Here is a 24,779-nt window from a genome sequence, read left to right as displayed (position 1 = left end):
AGGAAGGGCTGAGCGAGGCCACTGGGAGGTTGGGCACAGGACCCTGCCTGCCCCAGCCTGCTCCCACCAGGGCCCACTCTCTCAGAGCTTGGAGGTCAGCAGCCAAGCCCTTCCCCACCCCCCGCCCCGCCACCCCACTTCATCAGAACAAGCAGTAGATTTGGAGTCCAGCAGTCCTGGACTTGAGTCTTGGGCCCCCATTTAATTTTCTACAAAGGGTTTTCATGGGTTTCTGCCTATTGCATATATTTTTTGGTGGCACAGCTTGGCTTGCAGGATCTTAGTTCCCCAAAGGGACTGAACTTGCGCCCCCTGCAGTCCAAGCGCAGCGCCCCAACCACAGGACTGCCAGGGAGTTCCCCTGATTGTGTATTAAATGTTCCTTCTGGAAAACACACAGGAGAGAGAGGAAGGGGGAGAGAGGCGGAGAAGGAGGCAGAGAGAAAGAGAAAGAGGAGGAAGAGGGAGGGGGCGTGGAGCAGGAGAGAGGGAGGGAGAAGAAAAGGAAGGAAAGAAGGGAGGAAGGGCCTGTGAGTGTCATCATGCTGGCAGCATCACAAGCTCCCAAGAGGAACAGGTCTCTCAGAATGGTGCTCATGGTTTTTATGTTATTAGCTTCATTTTGATAAAAAAAATTTTTTCACTGTTTTAAGATAAATAATATTGTTGCTTATCTTTCATAATTTACAGGTTAGTTTCTTTTTTTATGTTTCCAGAGCATTCTTCCCACCCTTGGGAAATCAGAGTTTTGATGCAGGATGTTAGGGTGGGGTTAGACACATTCCGAGATGCAGGGGCTCATGTCTTCATCTTCCAACGTATGCTTGCATCTGAGACATAGTCATTGCAGTATTAATATTTCAGTGTCTTTTATTATTTTCTATATCCATATAGCTATATCTGGGCTTCCCTGGTGGCTCAGATGGTAAAGAATCTGCCTGCAGTGCAGGAGACCCAGGTTCGATCCCTGGGTTGGGAAGATCCCCTGGAGAAGGGAATGGCTACCCGCTCCAGTATTCTGGCCCAGAGAATTCCATGAACAGAGGGGCCTGGTGAGCTACAGTCCATGGGGTCGCAAAGAGTCAGACGTGACTGAGCGACTTAGCACATAGCACACAAATTTTATCTAAATTTCCCCTTAGAATTTGACATTTTAGACTCTTTCCAATGTCTCATTTTTATAAACAATGTTTCCATAAATACATTTGAAAACATGACCCCAGGTCTTTATTACTTCCTTAGTCTGGATTTCAGTCCCATGATTGTTAATTATTAAGTCATGTCAGCCCCTGAGCCTTACTTTCCTACCAACGAACCGGGAATGAATGGCACTAACACAGTGGCTGCCGAGTGTCTTGAGAATTCTCCAGTTAGTGATTGGGACTGAGCCTAGAACAATGCCTGACATGTAGCAGTTCTTGGTGTTAGAGATTCTGAGCACAGAAGTAAGACCCTGCTCTCTCCTCCAATTAACCATGAATATTTTGAATTACAAGAGAACTTCTGGAAGACTGAAAGTTCTCCAAGACTCCAAAGAAAATAGCTGCGCTCGGGAACCTCAGGTACTGTGAGCAGTGTGAAGAAGGGCTTCTTTTGGGACAGAGATCCACCAGAATACCCTCAATCCTGGCGGAGAGATGCAGAGGGAAGGTCTGACCTACACACCTCATTTTTTGATCTGGTTCCCCCCAGACTCTCTTTATCACACCCCTTTATCTCTTTATCACACTCCCATGGGCTCCTGGCCCCGGTGGCCTCCTTGAACTCCTCTCACCCACCTAGTAAGCCTTCGGGTGCAACATGATACCTCTCTTTCATCTTGCTTACTTTCCTGGGAATAGGGCTGAACAGATAAACCAGCTTCCTATGATTCTGGGGTAGAGAATGTATAGCAAAGCAATAAGGGGTACATCTAGTCCACTTGTCCCATTTTACAGACAGAGAAACTGAGGCTACACACAGGAATGGGAAAAAAGGAGCTTTGAAGTCAGCCAGACTTGGTCTCAACTCCCAAATCTGTTGCTTCTGAAGAGTTACATAATATACTTGTGCCTCAGTTTCCTCACCTGTAAAATGGATTTGCTGAGAGTGTCCCTCCCTTGAGGGGCCACTAGGGGCATCAACTGTGAGGACACCTCCCGTGAATGACACCTGACCAACACAAGCTGCTCTGCAAATGGAGGCATCATGAATGGCTCCAACTCCCCTGGGTCCACATGAGGAAGCTGGGGCCCAGAGCGGGAAAGGTCCCAGGTCACACAGCGAGCTGGCCAGAGTGATAGGACCGAACTACTTAAATACGATTCAGTGGGGACTCACCTGCCCGTGAGGACACTGTATGATGTAAAGGATGGTGACCACAAACCTGCAGGGCAGAAACAGGGTTGGAGTCCCGGGGTCCTTCCCAGCGCAGCCCCCATGAAAACAGCTCAGATTCCACCTGCCTGGAGTCCTCTCCCCATCCTTCTGGGAGGACTGGGTCCCAGGACTCCGTGTACATCTCACCCCGATCAGGCACCCAGCTCATGCCTAGGTACATGCACGCTCCATTCATTTAACACGTCCTCACCCAGGCTTGGAATGCACAGTAGCAGAGCAGGGAGACTCAGAGCGTTCTCCTCCTGCCTCCCTTCATCACTCAGGTGGGGAGACTGAGCCCAGAGAGGGAAAAGGATTCATCTAGGGTCACACTCAGAGCCAAGACCAAGTCTCCCAACCCTGGGGCTGAGGCTTTTCCTGCCTGGCCTTGTCTGTAAACACTCCTCTGGGGAACGAGCCTCAAGGGTTCCCCCCAACTGGTCATATTGTCTTGGTGCCCATGGGCCGATGGTGCACAAGCTGCTAAGTGCTTCTGGCCACCTCTTCCTCACCAGCTCAGAGTCTGCCAGAGGCTGTTAAGATGATATTACTCCCTGTCTAACCCTTAATACCCTGACTTCTAATTTTTTAAAATCAAGCCACTAATTAGCAAGCCATTTAACAAACTCTGGAATTGTAGCTTTCAGGGTATCCTTTGCTTGAGAGCTCCCTCCACTTGTTTACACACTAGGTCTGGGACCCCTGCTCCATAGCACATGCTGTGGGGGAATGAGCCCAGTAAGGGGGTTGTGGGCAATGAGATGACCCTGAGGGCTGGAAAGTAGACGTGTTCATGGGATTACTCAGCCAGTAATATTCTCCAGGGCCAGCTCTGTGCTGGTTTGGTATCAGAGCTGAGGGCACACAGCTCATGAGGAGGGTGAGAAAGCTCCCACATCTAGGGGTGATGATGCATAAAGGATGAGCATATACCCATCACTGGGCCAAGTGGGGAAGATGCTCCACACGGGGAAGAGCAACATGTAGATGAAGAGGCCAGAATGCACGATCCATGAGGGTCTGTTTTGTCTTCCAGTGTATTCCCTGGATCACAGTAGGATATTTGCTAAATGAAGAAGTGGATGGATGAAGGAATGGATTCAGGAGCCTTGCATGACTGGAGGTGTGTGCTAGAGACAGACAGGCATGGAGAGACAGGGAAAGGCCAGACTGTGATGGCCCCAAATTCCCCGTTAAGGCCCCTGCACTTTCTTCTGGGCTCCCAGGGAAGGGACAACAGCAAGGAGAAGTCACATCCAAGTGGGACTCCTGCTTCTACCTGTGGGTCTAGCTGACGGCAGTTGACAGAAGTGAGTTTTTCTACAACCCTGACTTCTGGGAATATTCTAATCATGAGCAGGCTCTTGTGGAACTGACAGAATGCAGACTGACCTTCTGAAACCTCAAGTGCAGTCCCAAGGAGGGGCCACGGTGGGCCTGGAACCAGTCACTCCACCCTCCCACCCTGAGCCTCAGTTCTGGGCAAGGTGCCCTCCAAGAGAGTTCTCAGGTCACCACAAGCACTTTGCCCAGAGTTTAGCCACGGCCAAACAAACTGTTGGAGGGGAGGCAGGAAGAGTCCATCTTACCAGATAAGAGAGTAGCTGAAGCCCAGGACGGAGCTGACCAGCCCGAACTCCGAGGAGAGGCAGGCAAAAAAGGGGAAGTGGGACAGGCCAACTTCGATGCCTCCGATCAGAAGCACAAAGGCTGGGAGAAAAGGGCCAGAGACTATGTGAGTTCCTCTTCTCACAAGCTCAGGGGAGACTCAGGGCAGCTATGGGGCTTCATGTGACTTGCAGTCACAGATCTCAGGACTCAGGGAGTTGAGTGAATAAGTCCCAGATTAGCCCGAGGAGGAACGCAGGGATGTCTGTCATGCATTCACGTAACAGAGCCTTCCTGGCACCTCTTCCATGCCAGGCACTGGGCTAACTATTGAGATGAAGAAGACTTGGTCCCTGGCCTTGATTAACTCACAGTATGATGGGCAGAAACAGACAACATAAATGAACAAACAATCACTGCAAGTAAAGTACCATAATGTATACCATAGCAACACAGGGAGCAGGGATGTCCTGTGTTTTAAAACCTCTTGTAAAGTATTATATTGATACACTGTGCCCTTAAGGCAATGATAATATTAATGCTGTCACTGACTAGTTCTGAGATGGTCTAACAGCTTCCCTCATAGCTCAGTTGGTAAATCATCTGCCTGCAATGCAGGAGACCCGGGTTCAATTCCTGGATCGGGAAGATCCCCTGGAGAAGGAAATGGCAACCCACTCCAGTATTCTTGCCTGGAGAATCCCATGGACAGAGGAGCCTGACAGGCTACAGTCCATGGGATCGCAAGAGTCGGACAAGACTTAGCAACTAAACCACCACCAAAATGTAATTGGACAAGGTGTCCTTTCTAAGTGTCTGCTTTGAGCTGGGGCACAGACCAGGCATCAAGGACACAGAAGGAATGAACAAAGTTCTTGCTTTGAGATACTTACAATCCAATAGGGAAGACAAGGAGGAAAGTAAGTGATGTGATATGTACGATAGTAGAGGCATATTCAACATGCTATGAGGGCAAGAAGAGGAAGTCATGGACCTCACCTAGGGTCTGAGTATGATGGAAGGCATCCTGGAGGTGATGACATTTAGCAAGGCCATGAAATACAAGGAGTTTGTAGGATGGCGAGAAGGAGGAAAAGAAGGACATTCCTCACTCAAAGGATGGGAGATGGTTGGTTATGGGTGGTCAGTATTTCTGTGAATGTGAGTGGTGGAGGAGGGGCAGGTAAGGGACAATATAAAAGGAATAATTGCTGTGAGGTTAGAAGCTGCAAGAGAATAATTTTAAAATTTACCCGAATTCACCCACCATGAAAGCAGACAGAGTGAATAAGACAGCAAAACCATAAACCCACAAACATTTACAACAAATCTAAGTGACAAGACCCATTTGATATCAACATCAGATTAAGAGGAAGCAGACAGCAGACAATAGGATCTTTGAAAGCCCAAGAACAGAACCAAAATTGCCAACAGATACTCACAGCTGAAATATTGAAGATGAAATAACAGCAGAAAATGGGCAAGGTGCTGAAGGTCATGGTTCACAGGTGAGAATCAGCAGACCTTGGTGTTAGTAAGTCTGAAGATGCTGGATCTATTGCAACCCATGAACTCACTATACTAAATATCCAAGTCCCCTCCCAGGACAAGCCCAGGGTGACAGAGAAACTGCTGGAAGTAGGAATTCAAAATGAAAAGGATAAGAACATTAGGAACTGGGAACTAGTGAGTCCAGACAACAGTGGAGGGAAGAAGTCAACTCAGAAAATGTACGGTTATAATGAGGATACATACATAAAATCACTTTGTGAAAACAGAAGAGGGAACCCTTGAGCCATGAAGCAAGAACAATGTTCTGGCCCAGCCAGATGCTCAACATATTAGTTTTCCAGGAAACACAGGTCAAGACAACAGTCAGACAGCACTTCACACCTACTCGAATGCCTATATCTTTTTAAAATGAAAATAGCAAGTGTTGGATAGAAGGTGGAGAAATTGGAACCTTCACACCTTGCAGGTCAGTGGAACCAAATGGAGAGCCCAGAAATAGACCCATACACATGTGTAGTCAATCAATTTTCAACAAAGGTGCAAAGGCAGTTTAGTGGGCAAAGAATAGGTTTTGGCAACAAGTAGTGTTGCAAATAAATGGATAGTCAAAGACAAAAAAAAAAAAAAAAAAGAAGGAGGAATTCAATCCACACCTTACACTATAAGCAAAAAATTAATATGTATCATAGACCTAAATGCAAGACACCATTAGACTAAAACCTCTAGAAAGAACAAATAAGAAAATCTAAGTGATCTTAGCTTAGGCAAAGATTTCTTACATGATACCATAAAAAGAAAAATGAAAATATTAGACTTCCTCAAAATTGTAAATGGCAGCTCTTCAAAAGACACTGTTGATAGAATGAAAACACAAGTCACAGATTGGGTGAAAATACTTGCGATTCATACATCTGATAAAGCACTTATATACAGGTTTTATTTTAAAAAAACTCTCAAAATTCAACAATAAGAGAACAAGAACAACCCAATTTTTTAAAGTAGGCGAAAGATTGAACAGACAATTCATCAAGGAAGGTAGAGGGATAGCAAATAAGCACGAAAATATGCTCAACATCATTAGTCATCACAAAAGTACAAATTAAAACCACAATAAGATGCCCCTGCAGTGTTCTTGCTTGGAGAATCCCAGGGACGGGGGAGCCTGGTGGGCTGCCAGCTATGGGGTCGCACAGAGTCAGACACAACTGAAGCGACTTAGCAGCAGCACATGCTTCTTAGAATGGCTAAAATTAAAAAGACTGACCATGTGTTGTCAAGAGCAAAGAGAAACTGAACTCTCATACACTGAGGAAGGTAATCAAAACTGGAAAAAAATCACTTTGAAAAATAGTCTGAGAGTTTCTTTAAAAATATAATCTACTTCAAGGTCTTAATAATCCAGACATCCACTCATAGGTATTTACCCAAGAAAAATGGAAATGTACAAGGACTTGTAGTCCTTTTAGCAGCTCTATTTGTAATAGCCAAAAACTGAAAATAAATCAAATGTCTGTCAACTTGTGAATGGATAAACAAACTGTGGTCTATTCATATAGTGGAACATTACTCAGAAATGAAAAAGGAATGATTTCTGATACATGCTAAACAGGTATGGATCTCAAAATAATGACGCTGGTGAGTGAAAGAAAACAGATTATCCCTCCAAGGAGGGGTGGTGTGCATTGCATGTGATTCCATTTATACAGTTGCCTGAGGCTGGGGGTGATGACCAGATACAGGTGGGAAGAAGAGAGTACAAAGGGGAAAAAGTTAACTCTGGGGTTCACCATCATGATTGTGGTGATGATTTCATAGATGTAAACATTTGCCACGGGCTTTCCAGGTGGCTGAGTGGTAAAGAATCCTCCTGCCAACGCAGGAGACGCAGGTGCAATCTCTGGATTGGGAAGATCCTCTGGAGAAGGAAATGGCAACCCCCTCCAGGATTCTTGCCTGAGAAATCCCATGGATAAAGGAGCCTGGTGGGCTGCAGTCCATGGGGTTGCAAAAGACATGACTGAGTGACTAAACCACGAGAAGAAACATCAGCCAAAGCTTAACTTATGCACTTCTAAGAGATGTGTCATTTTGGTTTTAATTTCCATCAAAAACTCTTAAAAACTAAGGAGATATTGTAGGCGTTTGCTCATAGAGGACTGGAACTCAGGAGGGAGGACCAAACTGGACAGGAGAGGTTTGGGAGTCATTAGATTAGGGATGATTGAACTGTAGGAGAGCCCAGGGCATGGGGAACAAAGAGACCTCAGATCAATGGCCAGAGAAGTAAGCACTGTTCTTTGAGGAAGCATCTGAATGCTTACTGATAGCAAGAAGGCAGTTATAGCTATCACTCAGGAGAGGTGTTTAGGGCGGGTTACAGTGAACCTACCTTCTGGGCCTTCATTCTACTATGACTAAAGAACCTCTGAATCTAACTGGGAGAAAATTCCCGCAAACGAGCTTTGAAACTCTGTGAGCTCCACATTGACCTTGGGTAAGTGATAAGCTGAAAAGAATGCTGAGAGTCCACATGCTGTGTCCCCTGACCCCAGAGAACCCCTGCCATTGGTCTCTGAGCGAGAATTTCCGTGGTGAAATTCCCAGCAGGTGTGAGGCAGCGCGTGTACCTTGGGCCCACTGCGGTACCAGCAGGGGCTGATAACCTTCTGAGAACAAGAACATGACCTTATTGGCTGTGGCCCCAAAGGCGATTCCATAGGACCATCGGTTACTAAAAGTGCCCACGAAGTCCAGAGGTCTGTGAATAAGAGAAACAAGTTAGGAAGCCAGAAGTGACTCACCCCCACAGTTCATCTCCAAAGTTAACTACCCCAGGCTGGGGAGGAATTATTGATTAGTGAACTATTCATTTCCTCGGTGGCTCAGCAGTAAAGAATCTGCCTGCAATGCAGGAGATGTGGGTTCCGTCCTGGGTCTGGAAGACCTCCTGGAGAAGGAAATGGCAACCGACTCCAGTATTCTGGCCTGGGAAATCCCATGGACAGAGGAGCCTGGTGGGCTACAGTCCATGGGGTCACAAAAGAGTTGGACATGACTTAGTGACGAAACAATAACAACATATCCTGAGGCCCTCTGTGCCGATCCTGGGGCTAGATGTGGATTCAGGGTATTGAAGTGAGGGAGACAAAATCCTTGCCCTGGAGAAGTTCAAAGTCTGGGGAGCAAAAGCAAGGACATCAGCAGCCATGACTACGAGCAAGGGCAAGTGACTCACTTCTCTGAGCCTGAGCTCATTCACTCATCACATGAGGATAACAACCTCTGCCTTGTTGGGGTTCATCAGAGTAATGTAGTTAAAGCCGATGGTTCAGTGCCTGGGTCATAGTCAGCGTGCAATAAATGCCAACTGTATCATCAACATTACTATTAACTACAGAGTGAGGAGGCAGAGATGTGAAAATTAGAACTCATGGAAAAATGTGGTAAGGGGAGCAGAGATTCAGAATGGCAGAGCCAGAAAGGCCCTGAAAGCTGCCTGGACCCCCCAGCTCTCCTGGGACACGACTCCTGCCTCCATCCCAACAAGGGAGCTTGCTGCCACCAGCGACAGGGAACTCTCTCCCCTCTGCTTTCTGGAGTAGCCACGGTGCTGAGCGGGGGAGGGCCTTTCCCACAGTGAGCTGAGCCTCCTTGAGATGTTTTCAGCACACCTGGGCAGCCCTGGGTGCTGAGGGCACAATGGCTTGAACTGTGTTCTGAACTCTCTGGGCCTTGGGTGGGTTGGGGAAGGGAGGGGCAGAGCTATTCATGGTGGGGAGGTAGCTAGGAGTTAGCCTGGTCTTACAAGTGGTGTTGGTCCCCAACACAGAGTATCCCAGGCTGTAGTTATGAACCTTGGCTCAACTTACATGATCATTCCGAAGCGGTTCCGCAGAAGGTAAGTGTCATCTCTCTCTCTGTGTTGCTCTCTTCTTTGGAGAAAGGACAAGACCAAGATGATGAAAAGCTACAGGAAGAGAAGATGAGTTTGCCATCAGGGAGTATTCATCCTCAGACCCTCTGTGCCCTGACTGAAGGGGAGTGTGAGGGTGAGCCCAGCACTCAGAACGTCTAGGACTCAAACTCCAGACTCAGGGAGCTGGCTGTGTGCACCCTGGAGCTGCCAGGATGTTTTCTACTGAGCTTCCTTTTGTGCTGCCCTGAATGGACATGGGTTCAAATCTTTCTTTCCCACTCACTGGCTTGAAGGGAGACTTAACTTCTCTGAATCTCAGTGTCCTCTTCTGTAAAAAAACAGATAGTAACTGTTATTATTATCTGTTAAAGTTACTATTAACTGTTAAAGAAGCAAATCCTTCTTTGCTTTTTATTCCTGTGGATTCAGTCATCTCTCTGATATTTGATGGCCCTTTTCTGTTTTCCTTTTGCTAGAAGTATCCCAAGCATGATCAACACTCGCCATCTCCATTTCCTGACCTCTCCCTTGCTCTTCAGCCCCCTAACCTGGCTTCCACCACCATCGCTCCACAGAGGCAGTGCTGGTCAAAGTCATTAATTACCACCTTGTTGCTCAACCCAAACGTAAACATTAAGCCAGGTCTGCTTGACCTCTCAGCAGCATTCACTGTTGACCTTTTCCTCCTCTTTGAAATACTCTCTTCTCTATGCTTCTGTCAGCCACACTTTTCTGGTTTTCTTCCAGTACTTCTCAGTCTCCTTTGCTGGATCATTCTTCACCCAGCTGCTAGAAGTGGAGGTCCTCACCGTAGTTCACTCCAAGGACCACTCCTCTGACTCCCTGGCCTTCTCTTCCTCAGTGATCCTACCCATGTCCACGCTTTCCCTGGCCACCAAATACCTAGAAGACTCACAAACTTGAATTTCCAGCCCAGACTTGGTCCAGAATTGTATGTCCAACCACACAGTTAGCATTTCTTTCTGATGTGTTGAAAGCTTCTTAAATTCAGTATGTCTTAAATGGAGCTCGTGATTTTCCTCCCTGTCCTATTCCTTTATCCGCACCAAGCTTGGATCTCTTCTAATTTCCCTCAACAAGTGAATGGCAAACACCACCGTCCTTCCAACTGTGCAAGTCAGAAGCTGAAGCGTCATCCTCCCCCTCCTCTCTGGCCAACCTGCTAGTAGGTCCTACTGCTCCTACCTCCTGAACACCTTGAGTTGACCGCCATCATCTAGGATGACGTAAAATTACCTCACCTGGACCTGTGCAACCATCTCCTCATTGGTCCTTCCTCCCTCCTCTCTTGCCTGCCTCCAACCTGATCCCCACTTGCAACCAGAGTAATCATTTCAACACATAAATCTGATCCCACCATCCTCATGCCGGAATCCTCCAATTACTCCCCACTGTATTTAGAGCAAAGACAAACTCCTTCACACAGGGCCTGGCCCTGCCCCACCTCCCCAGACAGGCCCACCTCAATTCTCCACTCCGGCCCACTTGCCTTCTCAGCCCCCCACACTCTCCACGTTCCCTGCCCCGACGCAGCCTTTGCACAAGCTCTCCCCTGTGCTTGACATGTTCTTTACTACGTCTTCCAACAGACCTTAGCTCCAGCATGGCTTCCTCAGAAAAACCTATTTTGACTTCCCTACAAGTCAGTGTTCCCGACTCTTGGGACCTTCGAAGCCTTCTTCTGCCTGTGCTTTTGGGGCCTCATGTAAGACAGCAAGTCTCCGCTGACCTCCTCAGACCCCTGCGGATGCCTGTGTATGGGGGGTGGCTCCCCCCCTCTCCCCTCATGACCCTCCCCTGCCTTCACTTACTGACGGGATGAGGGAATAATGCAGGAAGAGCTCCATGTCCACCGAACTGTCACAAGTGCCATTCAGCCGCCCGGTCCTGAAAAACAGCCAAAACACTCATTCACATCATCAGTCACGGCTGTGGCCATTGACCCTTCAGCCTCGAGCATCACTGTCAGGAATCTGACTTGTAGCCCACTGAGATCATCTCATCTTTTCTAACGTCACTTTCTGAGCCAGTGCCGCTCGCCTGTGATGTGTCTTCCCTAAGTGGATTAATCTTCTTTCTTAACTCTTTCTCCAGCTTAATTATCTATACAACTGTCCTACTAACTGGCTCTAACTCCTTTTCTTGGTGACATAGTCCAGGACAGATTCAGGTTTCCTTGGAGCCCAAAGCTTATCATTTGGATGTCCTTTTCACATAGAACTACAAAAATATCTTACCTGCTCATATTTTAAAGAAAACACATCACCATGTAAACAGTTAACCAAGGTGCCTCCCGCCCTCCCAGAGCCTTGGTGGGGTCCTGCAAGTGAGAGGTCCTGAGACTTAAGCTCTAGAAACTTCACAGGACAGCGACATGGTCTTTCATAATCAGAGGTCAAGAAGCATCTGCTCACTCTGATTCACCGCTGGGCTACTGGGGCAGGACAGCAGTCATCTGGACGACAGGCTGTGGACTCTGTCCTCTCCAGACCTCACAGCCTGCAGGACAGGGCCGCTGGGGTCTCAGGTCTGAACCACATCACGGCAGGCTTGTGGCCCCTCTTCAAGAGGGAGCTGCTCCTCTTCATCACTCTGACTTGCACGGCACCACCTTGGCACACGCTCACCCTCCAGATCCTTGCTCACTCCATGCCCCACTCCTGCAGCATCCATCTGGTCATTCCCCAGACTTCCCTCCTGGCCAGCTTTCTCCTCAGAAGTCTCAGGGAAGAGCACTTCTCAGGGGAACCCATGAACATCACATGTGTGTGTGGGTGCTAAGTCAGTTCAGTCGTGTCCGACTCTTCGCAACCCTGTAGACCGTATACAGCCTGACAGCCTCCTCTGTCCATGGGATTCTCCAGGCAAGAATACTGGAGCGGGTTACCATGCCCTCCTCCAGGGAATCTTCTGCACCTAGAGGTCGAACTCACATCTCTTGTCTCCTGCAGACCCTCCTAATGGTGATGTCTAAACCATAGGACTGAAATATCCTAGAAGTGGTGGGGTAGTGGTGGGGGGGACACATGCTGTTAGAAATTTGGTAGGACTGTAAAAGTCAGAATTCTATTTTTGGAAGGTAAATTGAGCACATACATCAATCTCCCCATCCTATACAAGAGCCTCAAACTTTTAAAGAAAGGAAAAAATAGCCATATTTGAAAGCAGGAAAGAAGTCTATCAGGTTCGAAACTACCAGAAGATGCTGAATGATGGAGTGCAATTAGGACAAGATCAAAGAGAAAAAGCATTAATCAGCATGGCTGTAGACTGTGACCACGAGAAAAGGGCTCTGCATCCGCATGCAAGATGCTGACACAGGTGGGGGCTGTTGACAGACCACAAAATGAAGAGTTGGGGGGGCCACAGACCCAAGCGTCCTCCCACCACGCTGACCAGCCAGGGGCAAGGAGTTTATCTCTCTGGGAATAGTATACATGCATCACAGAGAGAAAGGCAATGCCTCAGATCACAGGTGGCACCTGGGAGGGACCAGGCTCTTTGGATGAAGATCAGCTGCTGCGGTACCCCATCCATCGGTACCTCCCACCTCAGCACACTTCAGTATTAGCCGCTGCAGCAGCTGCCACCCACACCCCAAATAAATATCCCCGTGGAAAGCTCCAACACAAAGATAAGCACCCAATCCAGAACCATCAAACATGAGGAAAGATTACACTTTGAAAGGGAGCCAAAAATTCAACAGACAGAGGCGCTTACTCCTGAGGAAATGAAGCAGAACTTCTTTGAGACAAAGTGTAGAGGAAATTGTCCACAAGAAGAATGAACCTAGGAGGAAGTTGTTGTTTAGTCACTAAGCCATGTCCAACTCTTTGCGAATCCATGGAGGGTAGCCCGCCAGACTCCTCTGTCCATTGGATTTCCCAGGCAAGAATAACTGGAGTGGGTTGTCATTTCCTTCTCCAGAGGATTTTCTTGACCTAGTGATCGGACCTGCATCTCCTGCATTGCAGGCAGATTCTTTACCAATGAGGCACCAGGGAAGCCCCCTAGGAGGAAGTAGAGGGATGCAAAAAATCATAATTAGCAAAGAAATGAGCAAAATTTCCCATTATTCCCGAGCACAGAATTTTAAACACACACAAATATATATTAACACACACATTGTTAGAAACACAAGGACTCAAAAAGACCTGTTCTAAAAGAAATATTGGAGAAAATTCTCAATTAAGAAGAAAAATGAATCTAGGAGGAAGGGGAAGAATTTAAAAGCAACAACAAACATAGGAATTAGGGGGGAAATATCTAGATAAGTAATTATTGTGAAGTAAAATGTTTGAAATGTCCACCTGGAGTTGAAATACCTGATGATACCTCACATGGAAGGGTAGGAACACATGTGGATATAAAGGGAAGTGAAATGATGACCAAGTTCTTGTCATGTTTAGGAAGATGGTGTAGAAATCTGTTTTATTTTTCTAGGATTTATAAGTAAAATATAATTCTAAGTACGTACATCAAAAGCCCACAGTTAGCTACCAGAAGGATATAAATGGAAAGCAAATCAATGCACTAAAAAGTGAATATGAAGAAATAAAAATTCAATCACTCCAGCAAGCCACAGGAAAAGAAAAAATGAAATAAAGACCAAAATTGAAACACAAGAACAAAACTGTCCAAAGAACAGTAAGCCACCAGCAAGGGATAAAATACAAATATTCAACAAATTCTTAAAATTTCAACTAGTAATAAAAGGGGAAATTAAGATAAATGCTGCCTTATCTATTTTTAATGTCTATCCATTTGCATGGCTGCACGGGGTCTTAGCTGCAGCACGCAGGGTCTTCAGCCTTTGTTGCAGCATGTCAACTCTATGTTGGGGCATGTGGGATCTTGTTCCCTGACCAGGGATCGAACCTGGGTCCCCTGCATTTGGAGCTTGGCATATTAGCCACCGGACTGTTGCCCTAATGGTCTGGGAGTGAGCGATGAGAATGAAGACAAAACAGGAAATCTGGTGCAATGGGTCAGGGGACCTGCAGCCTCTACTGGACTGAGGGAGTAATTTTGAATAATGGTTCCTGTGGGATTGTATGGGACTGATCCCCTCAGGGGTATGCAGCCTCTAATTGCTCTCATCCAAATCAGTCCTGCGATCCTCACAAAAGGCTTCATTGGTGGGTGCATAAAGTCTTTGACCATTAATATTACCACTCACTCAGATCATCCAACTATATGGCATGTTAGTGGCCTGTCAGCCCCATTCCCACAACTGGATAAAGGAAGAGGGCAAGGAGAGATTTGGAGATTGGCTTTAAGTCTTAAAAAATTCCAAATTTGGGATGGACATTATTCCGATAAAACTCATTATTTATTGACATTTAGTACCAGTACAAACTGGACATTTTATAGTCAGTCTTGTGTGAGAGATTCTTATGTGTTCTTGAAAGGAACAATTTTTATCAATGAAAGTGTACAAGAACTTTCTTGCCAGGACTGAAAATTATATACTTGCTTAAATTCTTCAGTTTATAATTCTAATCACTCATTTGTTTTATTAAGAAGGAGGTTGGGAATATGGCTTCCAGTAAATCAAACCAGAACTTGGGAAGGCTCTCCTGAAACACATGCTCTTTTAAAGGTTATAAAGAAAGTACTACAATGTTCCAAAAAGTTTAATGGGCTCCTTATAGCAGCTATTGTGGGAATTACTGCTATAGCCCCGATCGCAGCAGTAGCTGGAGAGACACTGCATCAATAAACTATATAAAGACTACGTTTGTCCAGCAGCGGCACCAAGATGCAGTTCTGCCTGGCGAAGTCAAACCCACATAGACCAAGAGATTAATGAACGACTGGTTGATTTAGAAAATGCAGTTCTACTAGGGGACGAAGTACAAAACTTAAAATTACAAATCCATCTTCAGTGTGATTGGAATATCTCTTCATTTTGTGTCACACCTCATAAATAGAATCAAAGTGCATATACTTGGGATCGATTATTTAAACATTTGAGAGGACATGTTCATAATAATCTATCCTTAGATATTTCCCAATTATGGCTACTATTTCTAATATGCAGAATGTTCACTTACAATTACTCCCAGAAATTGATTTATTTGAAGAAACTGAGGAAAGCTTACATAAACTTAACCCCGTGATGTGGATTAAAACTTTAGGAGGAGGATTGCTTGGTACTATAATATCAGGATGTATATTTTTAACTGTTTTGTGTCTAGTCCTCAGATGCACGAGAAAAACCATCTGAGAACTGATGAAGAAAAAAGTTGCTCACACGGCGTATCTACTCCTGAAAAACCAAAAGGGGGGAAGATGTAGTGGGGATTTCTAACAATGTACTTTCACAGCCTTGAGAAATTCCACAGAAATAGCACCTGGAAAAACAGCATATATTAAGAAGCTGTGTTAATGATTATCTTTCATGTTTTTCTTAACAATAATCTCCTTGTTACAAACCCCAAGGCCAGACCCAGAAGGGAGTGTGACTGGGATCCTGAAAGCAAGGACCTTGGAACTCCGGGTTAGCGTCAGGCCTGAACGCTGCCTATCACTTGCTGATTGTTCCGAAGACTAGCCCAAAAGTGAGCGGCCTGGGGTAATAACAAGGAGGTCTGGACTATGTCAGTGTAGTGTCTTGGGAAAGATAAGATCAAAAGAGTCTTGTAGTCTGCAATTAGGAATAAAAGCTGGGCTCAGAGTGGACTCTGTACCTCAGTCCAATAGAGGCTGCAGGCCCCCTGGCCCATTGCATCAGATTTCGTGTTCTGTCTTCATTCTCGTCCCTTGCTTCCGGGCCATTAGGGCAACACCGGACCGCCAGGGAAGACCCTGTCCTATCTGTTGAAGTGGGAGCTACTGACAGGACTACTCAGAATCACTGACGGTCAAGACAAGTTGGTATTCATTTACTGGTAATCAAAGTGCAAGGAGAAATAGCCATTCTGAGGATTAATTTTGCAATATATACCAAGAGCTGTTAAAATATAGCAATTCCACTTCTAGGAATTCTAATTCTAAAAAACATACACTAAGGAAATAATCAGAGAGATGACTGGGGACATGTACTAGAATGCTAAAATTTTCATTCTTCCTCCCTCCATCCCTCCTATGTGTGCTTAACATTTTAAATGCAAATTATGCTTATTGTAAAATATTCAGAATATTTACAAATGTAAAAAGTACTAATAAAAGCCCTTTTCCCTTCCATAATTATGTTTTTGTAACCTGTAGTTTCAAGCAAAAATGGGATCAGACTAAAGTTGTCTGATTTGATTGATTTCTTCATTTAATCAATAAAGGAAAGGGAAAGATTTTTATTAAAGAAGGGCAATTTCTCATGTCAGAATATACAGACCCACAGAACTCTTTCAGTGGGGTGACTCTGCCTGCACATATTCACTGCTGGACCTGTCTCCTGCTTGGAGGGCTGAGACGAGAGTCAGTCTGGCAGTGGCTAGATGCAGGTGAGCTCAGAGAGAGTAGAGAGCGGAGCTCTCTAAATAAGAGCTCTATCCATGCATGAACAGGTGACCTTGACTTGAGGTCAACCCAAGTTAGAAGGCCACTGAGACCCCCCTTCTTGGTCTCTGAGACTCACACTACTTCCTAATGGGTCCAGGGCTGTTGGGGCAGATCTGCTGAGGGGTGAACCGAAACACAGCACCCCCAAATGTAGAAAATCTAATTTTCACAGATGACAGCTTGGAACTGTGTTTGTGATACATTGTTAAGGGAAACATATTATAAAACAATATGATCCCAAGTTGTGAAGAGTGCTTATCTCTGTGTAGTGGCATTTGAGTCCATTCTACTTTTTAAAAGTGATTTTCCTGAATTTTCCAAGGGTACTGCATAGATGTAGTGCTTGACAACTGCTTAGAACAGTGCTTAACACAAAGTAGACAGCAATAAACATACGCTGAATGAATGACTGGGTTTCGTAATCAGGGAAAAGACTGGAGGTTTTCTGCTCAGTTCCCAGAGCAATAAAACACCATTCTGAAGGGAAGCTACCCAAGAATCAGCATAAAGTGAAAACATGCAAGATTTGTCCTATGATGGGGTATAAATTATAAATCTCTCATTAATTAAAAAGATAGAAAATTTTTAAATTATCTAATAAATACAAAATGAAAAAAATAAAGATTGAAAATAAAAAGTAACGAGGATGAGTCCAAGCAAAGACACAGAACTGGTCCATCTAGAGCACAGGTCAGCTGCATTCCTAACTTCTTTCTCTGACACTCCTGTGCGGATCGCCTGCTGGGGGCAGAATGGAGTCTCTGAGCCCCACAGTCCTGCTTCCTTTGGTCCTAAGGTTATCACTCTACGGTCATCAAACATATGATAATCGCTTTTATCGATTGATGTCACTATTGTGTATCACCATCTCCTTAGGAATTCTGCTATTTTATGTTATCTTATGTAGTCTTTACAAGTAGCAGATTTTAATAACTCCTTTTCCAAATGAGGAACTGGAGCCAGGAGAGGTTTCCTAACTGGCCCAGGAGGGGTGAGGCTGGGAGCCAGGCAGCTCTGCATGACACCATCCTCCCAGCCCCTGCTGCTAGCTCACGTGGCTCCTCAGAGCTCCGAGAGTTCGCTGACCTTCCGGGCTGTGGCTGACTCATCTCTGATCCCAAATCCAGCCCAGCACCTGGCACAGACAGGATTAGGGCATGTTTGCTAAATTCCATGGGAACTGCCCTCAGGAAGTTGAGGCCCAAAGAGGACCAGTGAGCAGAAAACGTCCCAAAGCCCAGGTTATTTCAAGTCCAGCTCAAGGTGCTCTGTGAGTGCGGCACCGGCCACCCTGGGGGCAGAAAAAAAGGGAACTGGTTCCCACTGCTGAGCGCAGAGAAGGCTTGAGAAGGAGGAAGAGGCGTGTGCAGTATGTTTGTGTGTGTGTGTGTGCGTGTGTGTGCATGAGCATGCCTGTCCGTGTGATGCCTCTAGCAATGAGGCAGACTGTGTGCCAGGGTCTCTGGGGTCCACCCAGCCTCAGCTTTGTGAATCCCTTCAATCCCCTAACACACAGCCTCCTCCTAGTCCTGCCTGGAGCTGGAGGCAGATGTGATAGTATGCTCAAGCTGGCTTGTGCCAGCTTAGGACTGTCACATAATCAGGAATTTTGCAAGCCAGTTTGTAAACACCACCACTGGTAAAAATTAAAATATACAAATGTATAATTAAATAAATTATTAAAAAGGAAGGTAGTAAAGCCTGAAAACCCATCACCTCCTAATTACTTTGCTACCTTTGGCTGTGATTTCTCTCTGGAGGTTATCTACATCTGTTACACGTGCAGGATGAAAACTCTGTGCTGTGGATTGTGCTACTCCCGTGCCCCGCTTCACACCTCCATTCAGCAACATCACACCGTGAGCTTGAAATCAGCCCGGCTGGGAGTATTTATACCAGGGAGATGGAGGAGCACTACAAATCAGGCTCTGATTTATGTTCTGAGACTGTCTAGAATGTGACAGAGAAAATATTAACAAGGCAGATTAAATTTAAACATGTTTGTAGCCATTACATTATGAATAGCAAAAAAAAAAAGGAAGTATTCTTCCAGAATTTAAAATTCTTATCTCATTCATCCAAAAAGGAGTTTCTGGCAAATGAAACTCTGACTCACACCTAGTTTCCACTGTTGCAGGTTTGGCTTACTCATTAATGTCAATAAATATATCAACCAACACTCATGTCGGAAATAAACTCATGGGTCAATGGCAGGTTGACTACATATACAAGAGTTCTGGCAAAAATCAGTGAAAGCATTCTGTGAGATTTAATTGGGTCTGTGCAGTTTGCAAGAAAGATCATTGTACATTTGTTATTTGTAAATGGTGTGTGATAATCTATTCTTTCGGTACAATTCCCTGCTTTTGGACCAAAGGAAAGTTATCTTTCTTGGGTTGCAGAGGGACTCTTTCTACCTCCTCAAATGCCAGACCCCATCTGCTCCTCTGCCCTGAGCATCTGGGGTCAGCCCACTCCAGACTGAGTGCCCCCCAGCTCCAACCCAGTGCACTTCCACGGGCAGCTGACTGGCGTCCCTGGCCTCCTGCTAGGTGAGCGAGTGTCTGGGGCTCACCTGCCCTGGGCTCCTGGTCACATGGTGGGCTGAAGTCCTTCGCCTGGTTAACCAGTAGCCTGCGTGCTCTGCCCACCTGGCAGTGACCAGTGTCCTGCTCCGCGCTACAGGTTGGGGGGCGGGGCAGGCAGAACACAGCAGTCTTGCCCAGAATGGCCCCTCTGTCCTCCAGAGCCGCCAGCCTCCTCCTCTGAGGCCTTCATGTAGAGGCACTTGGCCAGGAAATACCACTTGGAGCCCACCTAGCCCTGCTCCTAAAAGTGCCGTGGCTTCCTAGTCTCAGATGAGCCCAGGGTCTCAGTTGTGAACTGAGATAGTTGGACTGCTTGGGACTCAGTCCACAATCATGGCAGGGAGCCCACTTTGTGGAAAAGTCTTCATACGTCTGTGTTCCCCACTAGAGGAGGTGCTCCCCAGGGGCAGGGACCTTCCTCATTCTTCTCATGTGCTTGGCTCCTGACCCAGCACGTGGCAACAACAGGTGCCCACTATGCCCAGTCATTCAGTCGTGTCTGACTCTTTGCGACCCCATGGACTGTAGCCCGCCAGGCTCCTCTTTCCGTGGGATTCTCCAGGCAAGAATACTGGAATGGGTTGCCATGCCTTCCTCCAGGGGATCTTCCCAACCCAGGGATCAAAGCCAGGTCTCCCAAGTTGCAGGCAGATTCTCTACTGTCTGAGCCACCAGCGAAACCCTGGTGCCCACTAATGCTTCCGAAACGGATAGATGGGAAGTTAACCTTTCTCAAGGGCCTACAGTATGCCAAGCTATCCCTCAAGGGTACGCTTTGATTAACTAATTCCAGCTTCATGATAGCCCTGTGAGAGGTTCTGTCATCAACCCATTTCACCAGAGAAAACTGAAGCACAGAAGGTAAGGACTCACATCCAGGCTTCCCCAGCCAGTGAGCGGCAGAGTCTGCAACAGATTCGGGTTCAATCCCTGGGTCAGGAAGATCCCTTAGAGGAGGGCGTGGCAACCCACTCCCGTCTTCTTGCCCAGAGAACCCCATGGACAGAGGAGCCTGGAGGCCTATAGTCCATGGGGTAGCAAATAGTAAGACACGCCTGAAGTGACTGAACACTTCATGTGCAGCTGGGAATGATCAGCTCTGGTTTGTAACCTCCATCAGAGGGTGTGAATGGGCTGTCTTCATGCACGTGTGAGTCCTCAGGTCTACCCAGAGGAAAAGCCTGGGATTTGGAGTTAGAAACCTCTTGAGCTGGGGTAAATCATTTCTCCTGCTGAATCCTTGGTTGCTTCATCTGTAGAATGGATGGAATGCCAGCACTTCCCTAGATCCTTCGAGAATGGATAAGAATGGTGATTTGTTAACTGAGAAGCACCGTGCTTGCTGAACCTCAGGCCAGCTTCCACCTTCCCTACGACTGCCTCCCATAGATGCTGTTTCATGAGATAGGAGTGGAGTATTCCAAGCAGCAGCCTGGCCCCCAGCAGACCCTGGGGTCCCTCCTGGAGGTGGGGTCTGACATTATCAAGAGATACAGGAGCCACATAGCTAAGGAGCTGGACTCCTGGCTGGACGTCTTGGCTCCGCTGTTTAACCAACTGGTCAGCTGACTCAGAGACAGAATCAGCTCAGCCAAGCTGGGAACAGAGCTCTTTCCCAGGGCAGAAGGACTGCAAGGATTTTCCTGTCTTGAGCAGGGCACTGTAGTAAATAACAGTGTTTTACAGAAATGGCAACCCGCTCTGGTACCCTTGCCTGGAAAATCCCATGGATGGAGAAGCCTGCTAGGCTACAGTCCATGGGGTCGCAAAGAGTCCGACACGACTGAGCGACTTCACTTTTCGCTTTCACTTTCACTCATCACCAAGGTCTCACTGGATCCTCGGAGAACACCAGTCAGAGGCAGATGATCACTCATTCTTGGTGGGACTCAAACACACCTGATAACTTTAAGATGACCTATTGACTGGCCTTTCGTCTCTGGCCTGGTTCTTTATTCCATCTTCTCCCAGGGCCTCCCTGTTTCCTCCTCTGGGTGTCCAGATCTCTGTTTATTCTCTTTGCCCTGACCTTACCCCTTCAATGGGAACTTACTGTTCAGAGAAGAATGGTCTGCATCTGGTAGCTGCCCTCCTTTTGGAGGGAGTCTATGGAAGTGTTTTCACCCATGTCTGGCAAGTTCAGGCAGAGTTATCACGTGAAAAATGGGTGATTGAAGAAGACAAATGCCCATTTATTTATTTATTTATTTGCTACCTTCCATTCTTTACTGTCCTAAAAAGCACCATTCATTTTTATTTCTTTTATAATCTTACCTTTGTTTACTGTGCTTTTCCTAATAACTTCTTATAGCTGACTCCTCACCCTAATATCCTTTTTTGTCTTTAGCTGAAGATGGTATTTAGGGTGACAACTTCAGTCATTTGGGAGAGTTAGCGTCTCCCAATGTATGTCACCTATGTCTCCCATGTATTCAGGAGGTATACACGTGCATGCGTGCTAAGTTGCTCCGACTGTGCCCAACTCTGGGCGACTCTATGGACTCTAGCCTGCTGGGCTGCTCTGTCCATGGGATTCTCCAGGCAGGAATACTAGAGTGGGTTACCATGCCCTCCTCCAGGGGATCTTCCTGACCCAGTAATCAGACTTGTGCCTTTTACATCTCCTGCATCGGTTGGCAGGTTCTTTACCGCTAGCACCACCTGGGGAGCCCATACAGAAGGCATACATGTTATTAAACTTTTGTTTATCTCCTGTTAATCTTTTTTTTATTATAGGAATATCTTGGCCAAGAACCTAGAATAATAGAGGAAGTATTATTTTTTCCTTCCCTACAATAACATCTTGCAACAATCTAAACAGAGACTCCCCTGACACCAGGAAGCGATGGTTCTACTTTTTGAGTAGTCTTTTTAGTTTTAGAATCATTTAAGATAAAATGTTTAAGTTTAAATGTTTGAGTGAGAATTCTTAATTCATGACATCTAGCTAGACGTGACTTTAGAGCTCTCAAATGCCTTCATATTCTTTTCTCATATGATCTTCACAAAGCTGTGGGTTAGGGCAGGGGTTAATAGGTGAGGAAACTGATTAATAGATGAGGAAACTGAGGCTTTAAGATCTACTAGAAACTACAGAGCCAGGTTCCAAACCCAGATCCTCTGAGCTCTTCCCATTCTAGTCTGTACCTTCAAAACAAAGACAAACTGAAATCTGTTCACTGACACAAGAACCTATCTGTGGGTCTTTGCTCAGTGCCAGCTGCCAGATTACATAAACCAGGCCTTCTTCCCGGTCCCATGAATCACCAATAGCAAAGAAGACATCACCAGGTTTCTCAAAAAACTAAAAACAGACTACCATATGACCTAGCAATTCCACTTTTGGGTATATATCTGAAAACAACAAAAACACTCATTTGAAAAGATACGTGCACCACAATGTTCGTAGTAGTGTTATTCACAATAGCCAAGATATGGAAGCAGCTCAAGCGTCCATCAACAGATGAATGGATAAAGAAGATCCCCTTTCAGCCATAAAAAGGACAACATGATTGCCATTTGCAACCATATGGATGGACTTGGAAGTCATGCTAAGTGAACTAAGTCAGAGAGAGAAAGACAAATATCAAATGATATCACATATACGTAGAATCTAAAAAGTATAACAAACTAGTGAATATAACAACAGCAACAAAAAAACACAGATACAGAGAACAAATTAGTGGTGACCAGTGGTGAGAGGGAGGGCTTCACAGGTGGCACTAGTCATAAAGAACCTGTCTGCCAATGAAGGAGACGTAAAAGATGTGGCTTTGATCCCTGGGTGAAGAAGGTCCCATGGAGAAGGGCATGGCAACCCACTCTGGTAATCTTGCCTAGAGAATCTCACGGACAGAGGAGCCTGGCTGGCTGTGGTCCATAGGGTTGCAAAGAGTCGGACACGACTAAAACGACTTGATGCCTGCATGCATGCAGTGGCGAGAAGGAAGGGGAGAGGGGCAAAACAGGGGTAGGAAATGAAGAGGTACAAACTATCATGCATAAAATAAACTACAAGGATATATTGTACAATATAGGGAATATAGCTAATATACAATTAGCTCAGACAGTAAAGCATCTGCCTGCAATGCAGGAGACCTGGGTTCAATTCCTGGCTTGGGAAGACCCCCCCAGAGAAGGAAATGGCAACCCACTTCAATACTCTTGCCTAGAAAAGCCCATGGACGGAGAAGCCTGGTAGGCTACAGTCCATGGGGTCACAAAGAATCAGATACGACTGAGTGACTTCACTTTCATATGGAATATAGCCTATATTCTATAACTATACCTAGAGTATAACCTTTAAAAATTATGAATCACTATATTGTGCAACTGTAACTAATGTTGTACATCAACTATACTTCAACTAAAGTGCTTCTTTTAATTAAAAAATTACTTTTTTAATTAAAAAAGAAGACAGTTGCCAGGAACATGCTGTTGTCCAGCATGCCGTGTCTCAAGCTGAGCCCTGATAACTCACCTTGCATTTGGGGGAAGCATCTTGGTGGAAAAGCACTGCTTGCCACCCTGGTGAGCAATCTGCTTCTCTGAATTGTTCTCTGGGCTTCTCTGGCCTCCGGTTGAGTGCTTCTGATATTCTGATGGTCTGCCCAGATTCTGTCACATCATCCAAAAACCCTCAGAGAAAAACAAACATCCAGTCAAATATTTACCCGAGAAATGACAGCATGTGGTGGTGGCCTTCTTGTTTGGGAACACTATGGGCTATTCTTTGGCTCTTCCACCCTTCGCGTGCTTTCTCACTCAAAATCAGGAACTGCCCTCCCAGTTCCTCTTTCTGAGACTTCTGCAATCTCTCTCAGTCCCTGCTGGCTGTGGGCACTGGCTCCTTGAGATACTGAAGCTTTGTTCAGCAGTTGAGGCCTCTTTGGCTAGCTGTAAAAATTATTACAGGCAATAAAGTAGGATTCTGCCTACTCGGCCCCAAGGCAATAAACTAGGAAATGCGGACCACTGCCCTCAAGATTCTCTCTGGAAACAAGACCCTTTGCTGGGAGGAGGGGCCAGAGACAAATTCAAAACAGAACCCTACTCCCGTAGCAGAACCAGGGCTAGCTCTCCACCAGGAATTCCTACTCCCTTGCCATAAAGTGAAGCTGCTGCTGGCAAGGACCTGCCCAACCAGGGGGCATATTTCCCAGCCCACGCCAGCGTCTAGAACAAACATTGGACCAAAGCAGCCAATGGAATGTGAGCAGAAGTGATGTGTGTTACTTCTGGGCTAAGACAGTTAAGAAGCAAGTGTGTTTTTC

General features: G+C 46.1%; 1 protein-coding gene across 1 annotated transcript in view; it reads right to left on the bottom strand.

The window, feature by feature from the left end:
- The window catches only part of LOC122686168 (stimulated by retinoic acid gene 6 protein-like), a 40,171-nt gene extending 15,939 nt beyond the window's left edge, over positions 1-24,232 (bottom strand). The window contains exons 1-6 of the mRNA XM_043891292.1: positions 23,987-24,232; positions 11,227-11,302; positions 9,348-9,445; positions 8,106-8,236; positions 3,948-4,068; positions 2,320-2,365 (exon numbers count right to left, since the gene is read on the bottom strand). Of these exons, the coding sequence (XP_043747227.1) occupies positions 2,320-2,365; positions 3,948-4,068; positions 8,106-8,236; positions 9,348-9,445; positions 11,227-11,302; positions 23,987-24,006 (492 nt within the window). The 5' untranslated portion in view covers positions 24,007-24,232. The remainder of the gene's footprint in view (positions 1-2,319; positions 2,366-3,947; positions 4,069-8,105; positions 8,237-9,347; positions 9,446-11,226; positions 11,303-23,986) is intronic.
- Positions 24,233-24,779: the final 547 nt, after the last annotated feature.

Source organism: Cervus elaphus, chromosome 29, assembly GCF_910594005.1.
Source record: "Cervus elaphus chromosome 29, mCerEla1.1, whole genome shotgun sequence".
NCBI lineage: Eukaryota > Metazoa > Chordata > Mammalia > Artiodactyla > Cervidae > Cervus > Cervus elaphus.
Note: the sequence above shows the minus strand (reverse complement) of the source record. Positions and strands in the feature narration are given on the sequence as shown.